Source organism: Eleutherodactylus coqui, chromosome 1 (assembly GCF_035609145.1).
Source record: "Eleutherodactylus coqui strain aEleCoq1 chromosome 1, aEleCoq1.hap1, whole genome shotgun sequence".
NCBI lineage: Eukaryota > Metazoa > Chordata > Amphibia > Anura > Eleutherodactylidae > Eleutherodactylus > Eleutherodactylus coqui.
Genome location: NC_089837.1, coordinates 525300650 through 525321320, shown reverse-complemented (window position 1 = coordinate 525321320; position 20671 = coordinate 525300650). Strand labels below are relative to the sequence as shown.

Below are 20671 nucleotides of genomic sequence, written 5' to 3'. Positions count from 1 at the left end.
GAAAAGACTCTTGCTTTGGCTCATATTTCCAGTCATTGTTACAATGCTTCTTAAAAGGTCTGACATTGACTTGTAGGAATGGTAATTCCAATAGGTGGCGCTGTAGAGACAATGTTCCATCTTCCCATTTGCATAAATTTCCCAGAGGAGCATGAATGGCCTTATAGGTCTCCTCACTAGGGCTCTCCCTAAGGAGAAACTATACTCTTCTCTAACAAGAACTTGCCACTAATGGTATTTACAAGTGGAAGGATCCTGCAAAGACTGGACCCACATCATTAGTTTATGGTGTGGTGAGGTGGACCAGAACAGAGGATATCCTCAATTACATCTTACTTACTTCCAAAACTGGAGGAGATGGTGGAGCGGCTGGCTTGACTCTGGAGGGTGCCGGAGGGGCTGGGAGAAGATTCGTCATCTGTGTCATCACTGTCAAAGGGCACCAAGTCCCGACTGGCGCTATCTGTATGTTCTGAGAGCTCCAGGGAGGATCCAGAGATGGAGATGTGGAGGCACTGCTGAGATGGAGGCTCGTCTATGTGCTGCGGAAGCTGCTCCGATGGCCGATTCATCAGGGCTGGTGGTCTCTCTCTGCTAAAGGACACAAAAAAACAGATAGTCTCGAAACGTGATAGAAAGCTACCTACACCACATGCGATATCACACATTCATGATCGTGTCATTGAGAGCAGGAGAAAATACATCTTCTGTGTTGCATCCTGGAAACCATCAACAAGTTGGTGTTGATGAATCCATCTACATCTGTAGCTCAGCTCATTAACAGAAGCATACTGATGCAGGGTGCAATATCTGGGAAATCTGTCAAGACGATCACGGTGGCCATACTGGATGTCACCAAACAGGTATCCCTAAGGGCGGCAAATCTGAGCCAGTTCGGGTGACTATTTGTTGCACAATTAACCCCTTAATGACACTACAACTTTTTTTTTTGCCCGTAAATATACATCATGCAGTTGTGAAGGTTGACCAAAAATCACCCTCAGAGGCAGCCTAAACCCACGAGAGACCATAAAGGCGATGAATGATTACCAGGAGACCATTGATAATCCAGAAAACAATCACATTACTATAATGTGTGAATTTAGTGCAGCGCAGGGACACCGCTGCCGCCGTGGACACCGCCATACCTGTAATTCTTCTTTAGTCCAGGCACGGAGGCGATGCAGAGTATGCGGGCAGAGCAGACAGCGATACATGCCTCCACGGTCGGCTCGTTCCTGATGCTCAGCAGACAGACCTGCCCCACGTAACCATCGCTGTTACACACCCAAACCTCATACATGTTGTCAGAGCTGCTCTGACTGGGAGAAGCGCAGGAGAACTGGAAGAGAAGGAGATTAGAGAAAGTGTAAAAAGGATGTACAGGATTAGAAAACACATGGCTGCCTTTTTTCAGAAAACGCACCACACGTGTCCATAGGTTGTGTCTGATATTGCAGGTCAGCTCCATACACGTGAATAAGGTAGAGATGCAATACCACATATAACCTAAAGAAAAGGTGTGGCGCTGTTTTTGACCGATCATTCGGCTGCGCAAATATGCTGGGAAAGGCTCGAAGTCAGCTGATTGCATTTTTTATTTGAGCATAAAAATGCCTGCTGGATAAACACATCTCCTTCTGTAAACAAGACACATTCAGATGAAGAATGATAGATACACTAATTGTAAACCACCAGTAGAGAGGAGCATCTGGCCAGATTGTTAGGATGTGTTGGGACCAGTGGATGGGGGCACACAAGGTGACCGGGCTCAGGACCCCCCACAGACCACCAGTAGAGAGGAGCATCTGATCAGACTGTTAGGAGGTGTTGGGACCAGTGGATGGGGGCACACAAGGTGACCGGGCTCAGGACCCCCCACAGACCACCAGTAGAGAGGAGCATCTGATCAGACTGTTAGGGGGTGTTGGGACCAGGGATGGGGGCACACAAGGTGACCGGGCTCAGGACCCCCCACAGACCACCAGTAGAGAGGAGCGTCTGACTAGACTGTTAGGGGGTGCTGGCACGAGTAGATGGGGGCACACAAGGTGACCGGGCTCAGGACGCCCCCTACAGACCACCAGTAGAGAGGAGCGTCTGACCAGACTGTTAGGAGGTGTTGGGACCAGTGGATGGGGGCACACAAGGTGACCGGGCTCAAGACGCCCCCTACAGACCACCAGTAGAGAGGATCTTCTGACCAGACTGTTAAGGGGTGTTGGGACCAGTGGATGTGTGACGGCACACAGGGTGACCGGGCTCAGGACGCCCCCTACAGACCACCAGTAGAGAGGAGCGTCTGACCAGACTGTTAAGGGGTGTTGGGACCAGTGGATGTGTGACGGCACACAGGGTGACCGGGCTCAGGACGCCCCCTACAGACCACCAGTAGAGAGGAGCGTCTGATTGTCTTCAGCCATGAATTCAGGTTTAGTTCGGGCGCTGACGACGGCCGTGTTCATGTCTGGAGACCTCGGGGTGATCACCTCAATCCTGCCTTTGCTGCGGAGCGGCACACTGCCCCCTGCTGGTGTGATGGTCTGGGGGTCCATCACATATGACAGTCGGTCCCCCCTAGTAGTGGTAGGAGGGACAATGACAGCTCAGCGATATGTTCAGGACATCCTGCAGCCACATGTGTTCCTCTCTCTCTCTCTCTATATATATATATATATATATATATATATATATATATATATATACATATATATATATATATATATATATATATATATATATATATATATACATACATATATACACACACACACACACACATATACTCCTTCTATGGGAGGGATGTTACGGACAATTAGTGTATATAGAGACAAGCAAATCGTATTAATGATAGTTTGTCCCCATACAGACGATCATCTGCCTGTGGGCATTAACAACGAGCGGAGTTCGACATGCTTGCTGTCAGTTGGCGCTCGTTATCATGGATAGGTGATCTGTCCATTTAAAAGCACCTGCAAGAAGGAAGTATCTCAGGAAGGGTCCATATGATTTGGACGGGCCTCTTCACTTCTGCCCCTCGATTACGCAGATGACAAAGGGTGGACCATCCCCACCACCGGAGTAAATAACTTCAGGTGCTTAAATTTTACCATATTTTATTGTGAAAAATTGTTAAGAGCAACAAGCGGAGAAGGCCGTCAGGGTAGACGATGTCTCCAGGTCACAGGTAGTTAAAGGAAGATACTCAGTTAATTGGTCACTGGCTCCAGCATAGGCCGGCATGAAGAAGAAGGTGGTACAGTGGGCTTCGCCATAGGGTTAAATGGAGCACAAGGTGGTACAGTGGGCTCTACCATAGGCTAGCATAGAGCAGGTGGTGGTGCAGTGGGCTCCACCATGGACCTGCATGAAGTAGAAGGTGGTACAGTGGGATTTACCATAGGGTAGTATGGAGCAAGTGGTGGTATGGTAGGCTCCACCATAGACCTGCATGAAGTAGAAGGTGGTACAGAGGGCTCCACCATAGGGTTAAATGGAGCAGAAGGTGGTATAGTGGGCTTTACCAAAAGCTAGTATGGAGCAGGTGGTGGTACAGTGGGCTCCACTATAGGCCTGCATGGAGTAAAAGGTGGTACAGTTGGCTCCACCAGCTGCTGGGCCTTTTGGTACTTCTAGTTTTCTTTGGACTTTAAAACCAACCAGAGGCAACATTTTCGTGCAGTTCTGTAGGTTTTGGTGCGTTTCTTCCAAGGTCTCCATCTACTTCCGGACCCCGTGAACACGCAGAGAGGTTAATTGTGTGCTCTGAACACCCAAAACAGGACAACAAAGTTTATGGAGGGAGAACGGAAACCCCCCACCCTTCTCCTCACCTGCATTCCACTGCGGGTCTTCATGATGGGGATGGCCTTCAGAAATTCCGGATCCAAGCGATTCTTGCTGGTGGCTGATAGAGAAGACCAACAAGTAGTTAATCACACAGCGCTACATTTTATTTCAAGCCTGCCTGTGGTAGGAAACGCGCCAGAAAAGGCAACCGCTTTGTGGGCGCACGGTTGTGATGATGGAGTGGATCTACTCAGTAAAATACCACAAAGACACATATATACTATATATACTATGTGGCGGGTTACTTTCCAGTTTTTCTATAATTTTCTTTCCTTGTTTTGTTCGAGGGCCTCGGCAGACCTGGCTCAGGCTATATACCTTGTCGCAGGCAAGGCGGAAGTGGCGGAGGTCGTGGTCCTTGTGGTCTCCACTAGAACCATGATTTATGTGTCTTGCCCATAGAGCAGCCTGTATGACGTGTAGAAACCATCAATTCCGTTCCGTGGAGAACAGATCACCAGCTGACTGGGAGGTAGATGTTCATATTTACAGCTCTTAGCGGACTACTACCCCCACTATTTGCTAGGTGTGAATGACCCGCGTACACGTCACGGACCGTAAACATGCGTATTCTTATATCCGTTACCCAGCTTCTTCTTGGCGTCCTCGAAGGCTTGCTCAAAATGTAGCCTGGCGTCCGGGTTACTGAACTCGAATATGTAGCTCTCGGTGCCGTCTGCTTTGGTGGTGGTCAGCTCCACTTTATTGGGTGGGAAGGACATGGAGAAGGAGAGGGACTGCTTCTCGGCCAGTTCTCGATGGACGGACGCCATCATGTCTTTAATGACATCATCGAGGGTCTGTCAACACAAACAAGGGATACGTTTACCACATATGAGCCTTTCATTTCATGCCGACAACCAATGTGATCCAGAAATGTGCTTAGTGTAGTTGTCAATGCCCAACCGCTAATCCTCAGCAGGGGGCGACAGAAAGCTCTTCTGGATCAGTATATTGCATCCAGTGGCTCTACGACTCATGTATACGGGGGGCGCGGGTTGTCGCTAATGTTTTTTCTCCCGACTGCATTGTTTTGACTGTTCTGCGCTCTCCCAATATTCTTCCAGTCTCCGCACATGAACAATGCAGCTTTATCCAGAGCGTTAATGCAGACGATAAAACCCGGAGCTGCCAAACGCCCCGAAGTGAGGGACAAAATTATGTGTTTCCAGAGAGACCGACACCAGCGGTTATGAGACTGCGAGAAATATGCCGCCTAGATCTGTCCTCACCCAGAGAAGACATACCAGAGCTGCAAAGACTTGAACCATCAACACATTTCTGCACGAAAACACATACAATAGCCACCTCCAGAGCTGCATTCACAATTCTGCTGCTTTGCAGTTAGTTTTCAGGCCGCTGAGTCTCACATTTCATTGCTGATTCAATTACCTGCACAGATGCATTGTGGGAAATGGAGTGTTTGCACCAGACAATATAGGAGAAGTCGCATGTAGAAAAACACCACCTAAGGCCGGGCTCGCACCGGCGGATATCTACTGCGGAATCCGCGGCCGACGTCCGCAAGGAGGATCTGCAACAAGTGGCATGCGTTCAATGGCATGTAAAAATAGCTTTTTCCTTAACAATCGTGGAAACAAATTGCGTATTCCGTGAGCGGAGGAAAAAAAATCGCGGCACGCTTTATTTTACTGCGGACTCCATGTGGACAGCCTCCATTGAAGTCAATGAAAGCCTTCCAACCCGCAGCCCATCTGCAAATGGCATGCGGGCGGCTCGGGTAGCTGCGTCATTGCCTAGTAACAGTGCGGAAAAAACAAACAAACAAAAAAAAATCTGCACTGCGCATAACAGACGGCGAGCGTCCGTGGCCATCCGCAGAACGGAAAAAGGCGGTAAACGGGGTCGCCGGCCGGGGTCAGAGCCGGATCGGTCGTGTGAGCCCGGCCTTAATTCGAAGTGGTGCACACTAGCGTAAAAGGGCAGTCTTTCCGTCTGTGCCGTCCCGTGACCCTGTCATACGTGTTCCACGTGTCCGTTTTATTCCTAAACAGATCGCTCATCCGTTTTTCATGTTTGTAAAACAATTTTAAAAGTCCCAAACAGGTTTAACAGCGGACTACACACGGACGGCCTCTGAGCGCTGCCCGGTTTTTTTTGCACCTCCATTGACTTCAATGGATGAGACTTGTCTGCAAATCGCATGAGAATAGTGCACACCGCAGTCCGTGTAAGAGCACAGAGGTGTCCTGCCATATTGCCCAATACTGCGCCGTACGCTGTCCGAGGGCAGTCCGTTTTTTTAATCAGTGAGCACACAGACAAAAGCCTGTCCGTTATACACGGTCCGAAGATCAGGCGCCGACGACTGCGCAACATTCATCGCAGAAGGACTAATGATCAACCGGCGAATCAGAAAACACTTGTTTGTCGCCTCATTATGTGTTTTGTGCGAACATAAAACTTGTTACGGCGCGTCTGCGAGCGCTGACCAACGACCAGCATATTGGTCGGCGCCTTCCTTTGGGCGGATTGTCTACAGTATAGGGACGAGGGATCGGTACTACGGTCGTCGGTCCACAGATAGAACGCATTGGCCGGCGCAGATAGTACACATGTATAGTATACATGCGCCGGCGGTGGCGAGTGAGCGTCGTTAGGTCCGCACAACTGTCACTCATTTACTGGCTCATCTTTGGCCCTTTCACAAAATGGAATGAATGCTTGTGCCCGATCATCGGACCGTGTAAAAACGGCCTTAAACGGGGCTGGGTGTCGCCAACCGATCCATTCTACATGGGCTCGAAGGACCGTGCGCCCCCATGCTACAGATAATGTCGCCGTGTTCACATAAAGGACGGAGCGCTGACAGACGAGCTCACTGGTGGACAGCGATCGCACCGCGGGGTTAAATATGTAAAACCACCCTTAGGCCCTCTCTGGCCCTATATATCCCTATGTTTTACGGACAGCATACAGCGCCGCTAAACCGCATTGGTGAATGCCGCATGTTTTCAGTGAAAAAAAGTGACATCGATTGGACTTCCTTGCATTAGAATGTGAAAACACAGACATGCGGTAAAAACGGCGCACTTTTCACAGACTGGAATTGCATCCGTCTGAGAGAATGAGCCCCACGGCAGAATACAACCAACCATGATGAACCTCATTACGTCTGGTCTCAGATCGCATTCGCACGGCCGTAGGCTCTATCCATATCATTTACTAACTGAACACGGACAGCATGCGGACCAGTGAATTAAACTGGGGGATACAGACGCGCATCAGCCACAAAGAAAATGGTGGCAAATCCTATTTTGGTCCGTATTCACAGACTAAGACCACCCATTAAAGTCTATAGGGGGGGTAAGGGACACAGTAAATACGCAGTAAAATGGACGGCTCTTGTGCATTCTTGCGTGCGTAAAAAAAATATAGATGACAACGAGATGCAACACACAAAAAAACTGCACACACAGCAAAAATGCATGCGACACGCAGTGAAAAGAGTGTTTTTTACAGACCAGCTGCAAACGCCCGTGTGAGTCCTCAGAGGGGTCCGCACAGCGCCAATGGCGTCTAATAAGCAGTCGGCAGACTTGTGGATGCAGCGTACCGTGCGGCTGGAATATACCGTATATTCCTAGCAGGGAGGGAACGTTCCGCCAGGATACGTCGCTCCCCCATGTTTTGTATCGCTGATGTCTAGACACAGCGATACAAAACACGGCTCGGTAACACGATAATTAATTTGTTTACAGCAGCTGTGCGGATCACATATCAGTGTTTGTGGAGGAGAATGTTTTTGGATTGGCCATACATTACATCATACATGAATCACCCGTATTATCATATGCAGTAGTCATACCGGACCCCGATAGACCCGGTGGGCGCTGCGGGAAACAGTCATTAATACTGGCATGGCCATATTACAGTAAAACTTACATTTTTCATCAAAGCTTCACCACTCTATGTGCCCTCTGCACATATTTGTAGTATTCTCACTGTTTACTGCCACCACTAGATGGAGCTCTGCATACAGTTGTATATGCTGCCTATTCAATTGAACACACAGAGTGCCCTCTAGTGGCAGGAACAGACAGCTCAGATTTGATGCACTGCATAAACACTGCAGCGCCACCCATTTAAAGGAGGTCTCCTTCTGTAAGATGAAGGGGTTGTATTCTGGACACTCCCTTTAACCCCTTAGTGCCATGGCCCATTTAGGCCTAGGGACGCAATGATTTTTGTTGGATTTCTATCCCAACTTTCTAAAGCCATCCCTGTTTTATTGTTACATCGCCATGGCCATACGAGGCTTCGCTTTTTGTGTGGCGAGCTGTCGTTTTTATTGGTCCCATTTTTGGGGTAACATAATGTACTGTAGATCTGTTATGAAATGTTTTGGAGGGCCGGGAGAAAGAAAACCTCAATTCTATCATTGTTTCTTTACACATAAATGACACGATACATTTTTTCTGAGGGTCGGTATGATGACAATACCAAAATTCTATATATTTTTCTTTTTTTTTTTACACAATAACATTTTTTTCTGCAAAATCCCATAACTTTTTTCTCCATTCTTCCATGGACGGAGCTCTGTGAGGGCTTGTTTTTTGCATCACAAGCTGCGTTTTTTATTAGTACCATTTTGGCCTAAATATGGCTTTTTAGATCACTTTTAGGCTGTCCCTCCACGGACGTAGCGTTTTCCCACAGCGGATTTCCGCCGTGGGGGAAAGCTAAAGTCACTGCGCTTTTCCACAATGAACCCATCATCATGCCGCGATTTTTATACACGAGCGGAAAATTGCGGCTATTTTCTGCTTGTGTACATCGGGCTGCACTTTCCCTGCGCTTTCCATTATCCTATGGATCCCGCGTGCGGATTATCGTCGCGAATAACGCAATGATGTATCACCCCACCCCGTGGACAGGAGGCCTTACTGTGTTTTCCTTTTTTTGGGGGGGTCAAAATGAAAGAAAAAGCATTTAAACAAAGAGGAGAAAATGCACAAAATGATGTTTTTTTTAACCATTTTTATAATTTTTTTGCGGCACATTTTTTATGTCACTTTAAGGGACTTGAACCTGCAATTCTACGGAATGCATTATCATTATTGATGGCGATCACCTGCCACGGCAGACCGGGACACTATTTTCTGGCATCTGGTTGCCATGTCAACCCATCAGCCCTCCGCGATTACATAGAGATCACAGAGGGAGCGCCCTCCCTTTGTGAACCCTTTACATGCCAGATTACCATTGATCACGGTATGTAAGGGGTTAACAGTGGGAATCAGTGTTCTTACCCATCAGCGAGAGGCTAGGTAAGTCACAACTGGCTCCATAGGGAGTAAAGGTACGCCCATTTTCGGGAGCTGCTTTCCACCCAGGCCTTACATTTATGCTATGGGGCAGGGAGGGATGAAACCTATGATGTGTTCATTGGCTATCTCCCATGTGATAATCCCCCCATAGCCCCTCCTCCAAATCTCAGTAGAAACCGTGTAAAATCTAACTATTTGGGTTTTCTGACCTGGTGCGGAAAGCTGAGGGTCTCTGAAAGTTTGCTGATCTGCCCCATGGTGCTGAGGTCCTCGTCCAGCCGGCTGATGGCCTTCTGGATGCTGTCCCTGTTGGAGGTTTGGGAGGTTCCTGTTGGATCAGATGAAAACCTGTTCAGTATATTCTACTACATATACAAGCAATATACTCTACATTATTATATACGGATGTAGCAGAGCTGAATGTGCGCAGCGTGCATAAACAGCTAAAAGACAACTCCAGCTCAGCTACATCTGCACGCGACATGTCAAAACTAGCACAAGAACAGAAGCACAGCAGGAAAGTGTCTCAATGGCTTCCTTAAAATGTAAACATTCAGGTCACTTGATCTCATATGTCCCAGCAGCCCCTGCTGATTCAGGGTCTGCTGTCCTGCACTGTGGGAAGTGCAGTGTCCTGCATTACGGTGCTGCAGTGCATTACAGGGTCTGACAGGTTTGGATGTGTCAGCGGCAGAGTGATAGAATGCAATTAGCACCCAGATGAATTCGGAGTGCTGCTTTGGATGTGACTGGAGTAGATGAGATGAAGTATAAGGAGGATGCAAACAGGGAATTCTGCAGTCTTATACAGAGGCAGTGAATGTGGCAACCTTATAGTAAATGTGTGACCTCAGATTCAGGCTTGGTTGGCAGAAACACTCAGATGAGAATTGTGGGAGGGCAGTTGCATGAGACAAATCACATAGGAGGTAGGTGCGGGGGACAAACCTTTGACTACATCCACGTCCTCCAGGGGCAGCTTCCACAGCAGTTTATACTTGCTGGCGATATCAATCACACTGGCTGCCGTATACCTGAAACCAAGAGATGGCAGGTGGGGTAATTCATGTGATGCTATATTATACAGCTGTATTGGGGTACATTGAGATAACAGCGGGGGGCCACCTATTGGCAAACTCCTACATAAAGCCAGGAGCTGCAGCCGCCCACTGAAGAAATAGTAACGCTTTATTACTGCAATTCATACAAAATATGGTTGTTACCATCTCCCCATGTGTGTGAGCGAGGCCTAAAGAGCACAACTTTATCAATCACTGACTGTATGTAAAATACATGGACTTCCCCGTATGTAGAATTTAATCTACCTGGATAGTATAACACATCCTGTATTATACTCCGGAGCTGCACTCAATATTCTGCTGGTGGAGTCACTGAGTACATACATTACTTATCCTGCACTGCTCCTGAGTTACATCCTGTATTATACTCCAGAGCTGCACTCACTAATCTGCTGGTGGAGTCACTGTGTATATACATTACTTATCCTGTACTGATCCTGAGTTACGTGCTGTATTATACTCCAGAGCTGCACTCACTATTCTGCTGGTGGAGTCACTGTGTACATACATTACTTATCCTGTAGTGATCCTGAGTTACATCCTGTATTATACCCCAGAGCTGCACTCACTATTCTGCTGGTGGAATCACTGTGTACATACATTACTTATCCTGTACTGATCCAGAGTTACATCCTGTATTATACCCCAGAGCTGCACTCACTATTCTGCTGGAGGAGTCACTGTGTACATACATTACTTATCCTGTACTGATCCTGAGTTACGTGCTGTATTATACTCCAGAGCTGCACTCACTAACCTGCTGGTGGAGTCACTGTGTATATACATTACTTATCCTGCACTGCTCCTGAGTTACATCCTGTATTATACTCCAGAGCTGCACTCACTATTCTGCTTGTGGAGTCACTGTGTACATACATTACTTATCCTGTACTGCTCCGGAGTTACATCCTGTATTATACTCCAGAGCTGCACTCACTAATCTGCTGGTGGAGTCACTGTGTACATACATTACTTATCCTGTACTGCTCCTGAGTTACGTGCTGTATTATACTCCAGAGCTGCAGTCACTATACTGCTGGTGGAGTCACAGTGTACATACATTACTTATCCTGTACTGATCCTGAGTTCCATCTTGTATGATACTGCAGAGCTGCACTCACTATTCTGCTGGTGGAGTCACTGTGTACATACATTACTTATCCTGTAGTGATCCTGAGTTACATCCTGTATTATACCCCAGAGCTGCACTCACTATTCTGCTGGTGGAGTCACTGTGTACATACATTACTTATCATGTACTGATCCTGAGTTACATGCTGTATTATACTCCAGAGCTGCACTCACTATTCTGCTGGTGGAGTCACTGTATACATTACTTATCCTGTACTGATCCTGAATTACATCCTGTATTATACCCCAGAGCTGCACTCACTATTCTGCTGGTGGAATCACTGTGTACATACATTACTTATCCTGTACTGATCCTGAGTTACATGCTGTATTATACCCCAGAGCTGCACTCACTATTCTGCTGGTGGAGTCACTGTGTACACACATTACTTATCCTGTACTGCTCCTGAGTTACATCCTGTATTATACCCCAGAGCTGCACTCACTATTCTGCTGGTGGAGTCACTGTGTACACACATTACTTATCCTGTACTGCTCCTGAGTTACATCCTGTATTATACCCCAGAGCTGCACTCACTATTCTGCTGGTGGAGTCACTGTGTACACACATTACTTATCCTGTACTGCTCCTGAGTTACATCCTGTATTATACCCCAGAGCTGCACTCACTATTCTGCTGGTGGAGTCACTGTGTACATACATTACTTATCCTGTACTGACCCTGAGTTACATCCTGTATTATACTCCAGAGCTGCACTCACTATTCTGCTGGTGGAGTCACTGTGTACACACATTACTTATCCTGTACTGCTCCTGAGTTACATCCTGTATTATACCCCAGAGCTGCACTCACTATTCTGCTGGTGGAGTCACTGTGTACATACATTCCTTATCCTGTATTGTACTCCAGAGCTGCAGTATATGGTGGTATTACATTGTCTATACATGCTATATACATGGTATAATGATGGCATCATTATATGAAGTGACCTTTCACCACCTTGTGAAGAATCCACTTACAGGTTCATGGAGCTGCGGCGCAGGGATCCTGACTTTCTCTTCAGGGTTGTGCAGATCAGCAGGTCTGTGAAGAGGAAGAGTGATCGATCCTTCTTACCCCCAACGGCTTTCTGTGAGACAGAGAAATGAGACACCGATCAGCTTAGTGCCAAGTGGGAGCCATGCAGAATAGAAAGCCAATGTTGGATGAAGACGGGCATATGATTCGGCTGCAAAACTGTTCTCAGAAAGATTCTTCAATTGTTTTTAAAATTACTGAAAGGGAATCCTTCCTATTTGCAAGCCAACTGAAGAGACAGCGCACTCTGTAGCGCCCTCTGTAGCGCCCCCTGCAGCGCACTCTGCAGCGAGCCCAAAGCCCTTCGGTGGCTGGGAATCCATAAGAAAACTCTCCCACTGCCACGATTATACAGGAGAGCGGTCCGTAGGCTCAGATGTTGGTTCTCCTCTCCCATCTACTATCATCCTTGCGGTCATTAAATGGCACGTCTGGTAGGGGGCGCTGTTACAGTTTTGCATTGGGACGCACAAGCTTGAAGTTGCACTTCAGAGGTAATTCATGTACGGAATAATAAAGAACACGGATCTCACCACTTCCACCACCATCTCCTGCCGCACAAATCTTCGGAAAGGAACTTGAAGCTGCAGAGGAAACAAACGTCACAATGTCCGATCGTTCATACTAATGACGACACCCAAGATACAGCGATGGGTGAGCTCGAAATGTGGCAAAGAGAATCAAGAGACAACCCCACTAGACATTTATAAATAAAGAGATTGGTGGTGGAGAGAGCGGACAAGAGGCGAGCAGTGGAGAGAGCGTACGAGGGGTGAGCAGGGGAGAGCGAGTATGAGGAGCGAGCAGTGGAGAGCGAGTACGAGGAGCGAGCAGTGGAGAGCACGTACGAGGGGCGAGCAGTGGAGAGAGTGTACGTGGAGTGAGCAGTGGAGAGCGAGTATGAGGAGCGAGCAGTGGAGAGCGAGTACGAGGGGCGAGCAATAGAAAGAGCGTAAAAGGGGCGAGCAATGAAGAGCAAGTACGAGGGGTGAGCAATGGAGAGCACGTACGAGGGGTGAGCAATGGAGAGCACGTACGAGGGGTGAGCAGTGGAGAGCGAGTATGAGGAGCGAGCAGTGGAGAGCGAGTACGAGGAGCGAGCAGCGGAGAGCACGTACGAGGGGCGAGCAGTGGAGAGCACGTACGAGGGGCGAGCAGTGGAGAGCACGTACGAGGGGCGAGCAGTGGAGAGCGAGTACGAGGAGCGAGCAGCGGAGAGCACGTACGAGGGGCGAGCAGTGGAGAGCACGTACGAGGGGCGAGCAGTGGAGAGCACGTACGAGGGGCGAGCAGTGGAGAGCACGTACGAGGGGCGAGCAGTGGACAGCACGTACGAGGGGCGAGCAGTGGAGAGCACGTACGAGGGGCGAGCAGTGGAGAGAGTGTACGTGGAGTGAGCAGTGGAGAGAGCGTACGAGGGGTGAGCAGTGGAGAGCGAGTACGAGGAGCGAGCAGTGGAGAGCGAGTACGAGGAGCGAGCAGTGGAGAGCACGTACGAGGGGCGAGCAGTGGAGAGAGTGTACGTGGAGTGAGCAGTGGAGAGCGAGTATGAGGAGCGAGCAGTGGAGAGCGAGTACGAGGAGCGAGCAGTGGAGAGCGAGTACGAGGAGCGAGCAGTGGAGAGCACGTACGAGGGGCGAGCAATAGAAAGAGCGTAAAAGGGGCGAGCAATGAAGAGCACGTACAAGGGGTGAGCAATGGAGAGTACGTACAAGGGGTGAGCAATGAAGAGCACGTACGAGGGGTGAGCAATGAAGAGCACGTACGAGGAGCGAGCAATGAAGAGCACGTACGAGGAGCGAGCAATGAAGAGCACGTACGAGGAGCGAGCAATGAAGAGCACGTACGAGGGGCGAGCAGTGGAGAGAGTGTACGTGAAGTGAGCAGTGGAGAGCGAGTATGAGGAGCGAGCAGTGGAGAGCGAGTACGAGGAGCGAGCAGTGGAGAGCACGTACGAGGGGCGAGCAGTGGAGAGCGAGTACGAGGGGCGAGCAGTGGAGAGGACGTACGAGGGGTGAGCAGTGGAGAGGACGTACGAGGGGCGAGCAGTGGAGAGCGAGTACGAGGGGCGAGCAATAGAAAGAGCGTAAAAGGGGCGAGCAATGAAGAGCACGTACAAGGGGTGAGCAATGGAGAGTACGTACGAGGGGTGAGCAATGGAGAGCACGTACGAGGGGTGAGCAAAGAAGAGCACGTACGAGGAGCGAGCAAAGAAGAGCACGTACGAGGAGCGAGCAAAGAAGAGCACGTACGAGGAGCGAGCAAAGAAGAGCACGTACGAGGAGCGAGCAATGAAGAGCACGTACGAGGAGCGAGCAATGGAAAGCACGTACGAGGGGCGAGCAATGGAGAGCGCGTACGAGGGGCGAGCAATGGAGAGCACGTACGAGGGGTGAGCAATGGAGAGCACGTACGAGGGGCGAGCAATGGAGAGAGTGTACAAGGGGCGAGCAATGGAGAGAGTGTACGAGGGGCGAGCAATGGAGAGAGTGCACGAGAGGCAAGCAATGGAGAGCGCGTACGAGGGGCGAGCAATGGAGAGCACGTACGAGGGGCGAGCAATGGAGAGCACGTACGAGGGGCGAGCAATGGAGAGAGTGTACAAGGGGCGAGCAATGGAGAGAGTGTACGAGGGGCGAGCAATGGAGAGAGTGTACGAAAGGTGAGAAATAGAGAGCGCATACAAGGAGTGAGCAATAAACAGAGCGCATGCAAGGCAAGTAATGGAGAAAGTGTGCAAGAAGCGAGTGCAGGAGAGAGCGTACGAGGGGGTAGTGGCGGAGTGTATATGTGACGTCGGGTGGACAGAGTGCACAAGTGGAGATGCAGGTGGAGCGCACTGGAGTGCAGCAGCGATCACATACGTCCTCCATGCCCTCGATGTGAGCCTCTATTTCTTGCAGGATCCGGGTGTCTCTCTCGGCCTCCTCCGCACTCCTCATCCCCTTGTTTATCCTCTCTGCCAGCTGCTTGATGTTTCTCTGGGCAACCAGAAGGCACAGGTGGTCCGGGTGGTCCTCAGGCGTGTGCTTCAGCAGATCCTGCAAGAAGAGCAAAGACAGCAGTCAGTGGGATCCCACACACCCGTCTGTTCACCTCCCACACAGCCAGCGCCATCCTTCACACATCGGATCCCGTCCAGCAGCTGCCGTCTGCCAGGAATGCTCCAGTAAGGAGGAACATCCAAACCCGGCGTCATCTGTGACGACCAGGTGTGTACAGGTAAGAGGACAGGTGAGTGTACAGGTAAGGGGACAGGTGAGTGTACACACAGTGCATGGAGGTGTGCTAGATGCAGGTACATACTTCTACATATGATAGACCTGCATCTCCTTATACAGGAACATTCCAGAGTAAACCAGGCTGCACTTCCACATCTGACCCACAGGTGGCGCTGCTCATCTTTGCTCATCCCCATGGCTTTGTATGGCCTACTCGCTGGAGGTTTTATATGACATGGAGTGCTCTCACACAAAGTCATGACTCCCACAGTGTGTCAGAGAACGTCTATCCTGTAAACGCCATCCGAGTCCTGGCAGAAAAAAAACCTTGGCGCTCAAGACATTTTGCGCTACAGCTGTGTTTAGCTCATACACGATCACATGTGCGAGTAGGACAATGACAGGACAGGTTTTCAGTCTGTGAATATAAATGAGAATGTTCCCATTCACTGACAGCAAGCAGAGGTCTTACAAATGATGTAGAATAGGACCACAAGTTATTTAACCCCTTAAGGACATGGCCTATTTTGAGCTTGAAGGGGTTTTCCCACTACTTAGAATTGCTTTACAGCCACTCTGTCCTTCCTAGTTGCTGCTGACCAGGACATGTGACTGATGCAGCCAATCACTGGCTTTAGAAGGTCACTAGTGTGGTAAGTGATTGGCTGCAGTAGTCACATGTCAGCCACAACCAGGAAGTACAGAGTGGCTGTCAAACAATTTTAAGTACTGGGAAAACCCCTTTAAGGAGGCAGCAATTTTGGGAGGATTTTCATCTGCACTTTTCAAAAGCCACAGCTTTTACATTTTTTTGTCTACAAGGCCGTATGAGGGCTTGTTTTTTTGTGGGGAGAGCTATAGTTTTTATTGGTACAATATTCTGGGCACATTGAGACAATTTTTTTCTCTGTGGGCAGTACCATTTCAACAATACCAAAATTATATATTTTTTTAGTTTTTTTCACTTTTGCACAATAAAAAAACCCTTTTTATAAAAAAAATTTATTTTTTTGCCATCACTGTATTCAAAGTCCCATAACCTTTTTTTCCCATGTACTGAGCTCTGTGAGGGCCTGTTTTTTGTGAGACGAGTTGTTATTTTTATTGGTACCATTTTGGGGTATATATGGCTTTAAATTGTGTTTTTTGGGAGGCAAAATGAACAAAATAAGCATTTTGGCTCCAGATAAATAGTGAATTCAATTTATTGTACAGGTCATTAACAGACGCAAAGATACCAAACGTGCATTTAAAAAGAAAATGGTTTTTAACTATTTTTATTTTTTTCTACACATTTTTTATGTTCCTGTAGGGGACTCGAACCCATGATTGTATGAGTGCTATGATAATACACTGCAGAACATCTGTAATGCATGGTATTATCACTATTTGTTAGCAATCATATACCATAGCAGACCCAGGCACCAGGCAATGGCAATCCATCGGCCCTCCCTCCCTGAACCCTTTACATGCCACGATTAGCGGGAGGCCGGCTGTCAGCCATAAAAAAACTCCCAAAAAATCTGAATGCAAAGTTATCAAAAAGACATATGGTTTCCCAAAATGATACTAATAAAAACTATAGCTCACCCCACAAAAAATGATCCCTCACACTGCCCAATCGAAAAAATAAAAGCGGGTTTCAGAATACGGCAAACAAAAGCAATTTTTAAGAAAAAAAATTGTATTCCCTTTTTAAAAACGGAAAAAGATTGAAAACTATACAAATTTGGTATCACTAATGATACTGACCACAGGTCAAAGTTCATAAGTCATTTTTACTGCAGCTTGAATGCTGTAAAATTAAATCCCCCAAAAATGGTGCAGCTGCATTTTAAAAAGTTCTCCCCACTTAAAAATGTTAAAAGTTTTCTTGTACATTAACCCTTTCCAATCCAGTCTGACGTCTAAAGACATACTGATTGAAGGCTGTACAGCTCCGATATCGGAAGATGTCCGGCAGGGTATTCTTACTGTAGATTACTGGCCGCTTTGTTGTTGGGGGTCCTCTCCGGCATGTCACATACTGCAGTACTGGCTCTAGCCAGCAGATGGCGCTATTGTATAATGGCAGAAAGAGAAAGCCCCCTAGGAAACTCTGAATCCAAAATCGGATTGCAAAGGGTTCAATGGTACCAATAAAAAATACAGCTAACCCACAAAAAACAAGCCCTCATACGGCTAGGTCCATGGAAAAATTAAAAAGTTAATGGTCCTGGAAAGTGGAGACAAGAAAACAAAAATTTTAAAAATAAAAAAAAACTTTGTTAGTTAACCACCACTATTTTTAGGTAAGCTGGAAGAAAGCGACTAGTGAAGAATTCTCGCTTGTCACTCAGTTGGTGCCCATGTTTACACGGAACAACTTTCACTCACATTCGCTCTACTCAGCGACTATTCGGACAATTGCTGTATTGTGTAAAGTTGTATGTCGAACCACAGAGTCGAACCATGTGACTGCTACGGGACCCTATGGAGAAAGGGGTCAACACTGGTAGGTCCATCCTCTTCCTTATTGGGTGGCGAGACCTTGTGCAGGACTCCCGGCCCCTGAGGAACTGCCTTTTTAGTAAGCATGGAAAAGGAAAGAGGGTGGAGGCAGAAAAAGACAGCAGGCTCCTCACTTCTGGGTGACGTCTCTGGGGGCACTGGTGGCATAACTTTCGGGACAACGAAAAGGGTAATAGAAAAAATTGCCACATAGGGTCCATGTTAAATTCTGGCACGACAATACTAAATACAACATGTATGCATTTTATTTATGCCCTTAAATGGGGGGGCGTGATGCACCAAAAGTTTTCTATAAGAGCCCATAAAAACATGTTACCCCACCAGGGCTGCCCCTACCATGAGGCAACCTATGACTGCAGCCTCAGGCGTCAATCTGCAGGTTCTTAGAGGGAAGGTAGGTTACCAACCGACTGGTAATTATTTATATAGGCCATATTAATGTGAACAGCCAGACAGCAACTTGACAAACATTTCCTTCACCCACCCTGCTGCTGCGTTAAGCAGTGTGGTTCCTGATCTCTCCACCAAGTATCTGCATGCAGATGCCGGGAGATAAAGGTCAGGGACACACAAACTGATTACAGGCCGAAGCTGCAGGCTGGGTGAGTGAAATGATAGTCAGTTAGTGGCCGTAGGTCCACTAGTTGGGACACTATTACTAGTACTGGGGCCATTATGGGGGCCACTATTACTACTCGGGTCAAAATGGGAAACACTATTACTACTGGGGTCACAATGGGTGACACTATTACTACTAGGGTCATGACGGGGGACACTATTACTACTGGGGTCATGACGGGGGACTCTATTACTACTGGGGGCACGATGGGGGACACCTACTACTGGGGTCACGATGGGGGACACTTACTACTGGGGTCATGACGGGGGACACTATTACTACTGGGGTCATGACGGGGGACTCTATTACTACTGGGGGCACGATGGGGGACACTTACTACTGGGGTCACGATGGGGGACACTTACTACTGGGGTCACGATGGGGGACACTATTACTACTGGAATCACGACAGAGGACACTATTACTACTTGAGTCACGACGTGGGACACTATTACTACTGGAGTAACGACGGAGCACACTATTACTACTGGAGCCACTATGGGGATCACCATTACTACTGGGGCCCCCTACTGGGGTGCTATTACTATTGGGGCCAGTAACGGGAAGGCTATTGTTACTGCGGCCACTATTAATATTGGGGCCACTAATGGTGTCACTATTACTACTGGAGCTCTTAAGAGGATCACTATTATTACTACTGGGACCACTAAGGGGGTCATTATTACTGCTGGGACCTATAATGGCAGTTACTATAACTACTGGGGACATTAAGGAGGTCACTGAGGGCTGGGGGGAGACACTTATATGAGGGTCACTACTGGCGTTGGGACAGTTGGGGGAGGCAACATAAATGCTTGGGGCACCCTTGTACCCCGCTAATTCCCATTACTGGCCCTGTCAAATATCAGGGGTCATAACATGGCGCTATGGGAAATTTTGGAGATGGTGGTGACAGAAGCAGACACGTGGCCTGGTACTGATCACTACAGAGGATTCTCACATTAGGCACCAGTTTGTACGTGACTGACATTAGCATCAGGAGGCTGCTGGGAGCACGTAAAGCCTGTCATGTCGGATCACAACACACGGGTCACTGTGCTCTGATAATCGGCAAAAATATGCAACGCTGAAACGATGTGGGAAAACATGAGGAGGAAGAGAAGAACCCTCGCCGGCGAGCTCCGCTTCGTCTCTCTGCTTACTGCTTATTAATTGCCCCTCAGAGAAAACAAATCACAGAATCCGACATGGAAGCCCTGAAGGAGGCAGAGGAAATATTGACTAGCGATAAGTTATCCCCAAACACAGAAACGCCTTGCGCCGCCGTATGATCGCCCTGAGACTGGCGAGATCCTGGCGGCAGATGAGCGTTCCCACTTCACAGAAACAAACGTTTTGTAAACAACTTGAGTTAATTGACTTCTCCGCACAAAATGTAATGAAGCAGAAATGTCACGTGTCGCTGCGAGAACCTCCGCCGCATTCTGGAACATTCTGTTTGTCAGCGAGAAGATGCCAGGAAGAGATGCGACAGAATATTAATGTCACATCACACCTCCTAGCTGTCATGGCAAGGACAGAGGGGCAGTGCCTGCAGCGGGCAGATTGGTTTATGTTAAGCCACGCCCCTAACCCCGCAGAGACCCCCATATAATAGGGTCCCTTTGTGTTCCACACACTTTCATAGTGCCATCTTTTAGTGGCGCGCACTAATACCCCCTATACATACAGTAATAATGGTTCCCACTTAATGCCCCATGCACAGTATGATGACTCTTTAGTATCCCCACCACAGTATGATGCCACCCACTAGTAAAAATGCCCCATACAGATGCCCCATGCCCCTACACAGTAAAGATCCCATAATGCCCCTGCACAGAAAAGTTCCCCAACAATGCTACTTACAAAATAATGATGCCTTTTTAGTGCCCCCACCAGTAATAATATCCTCTTACCGTCCACACAATAAT

General features: G+C 48.2%; 1 protein-coding gene across 2 annotated transcripts in view; it reads right to left on the bottom strand.

Annotated features, from left to right (window-relative positions):
• Window positions 1-20671, bottom strand: part of ARHGEF17 (Rho guanine nucleotide exchange factor 17) — a 208515-nt gene that overhangs the window by 14916 nt on the left and 172928 nt on the right. For both annotated transcript variants that reach the window (XM_066588323.1, XM_066588322.1), the window contains exons 7-15: window positions 15254-15430; window positions 12923-12973; window positions 12332-12441; window positions 10089-10174; window positions 9350-9468; window positions 4436-4649; window positions 3834-3907; window positions 1149-1342; window positions 341-594 (exon numbers count right to left, since the gene is read on the bottom strand). In XM_066588323.1, coding sequence (XP_066444420.1) covers window positions 341-594; window positions 1149-1342; window positions 3834-3907; window positions 4436-4649; window positions 9350-9468; window positions 10089-10174; window positions 12332-12441; window positions 12923-12973; window positions 15254-15430 — 1279 coding nt within the window. The remainder of the gene's footprint in view (window positions 1-340; window positions 595-1148; window positions 1343-3833; window positions 3908-4435; window positions 4650-9349; window positions 9469-10088; window positions 10175-12331; window positions 12442-12922; window positions 12974-15253; window positions 15431-20671) is intronic.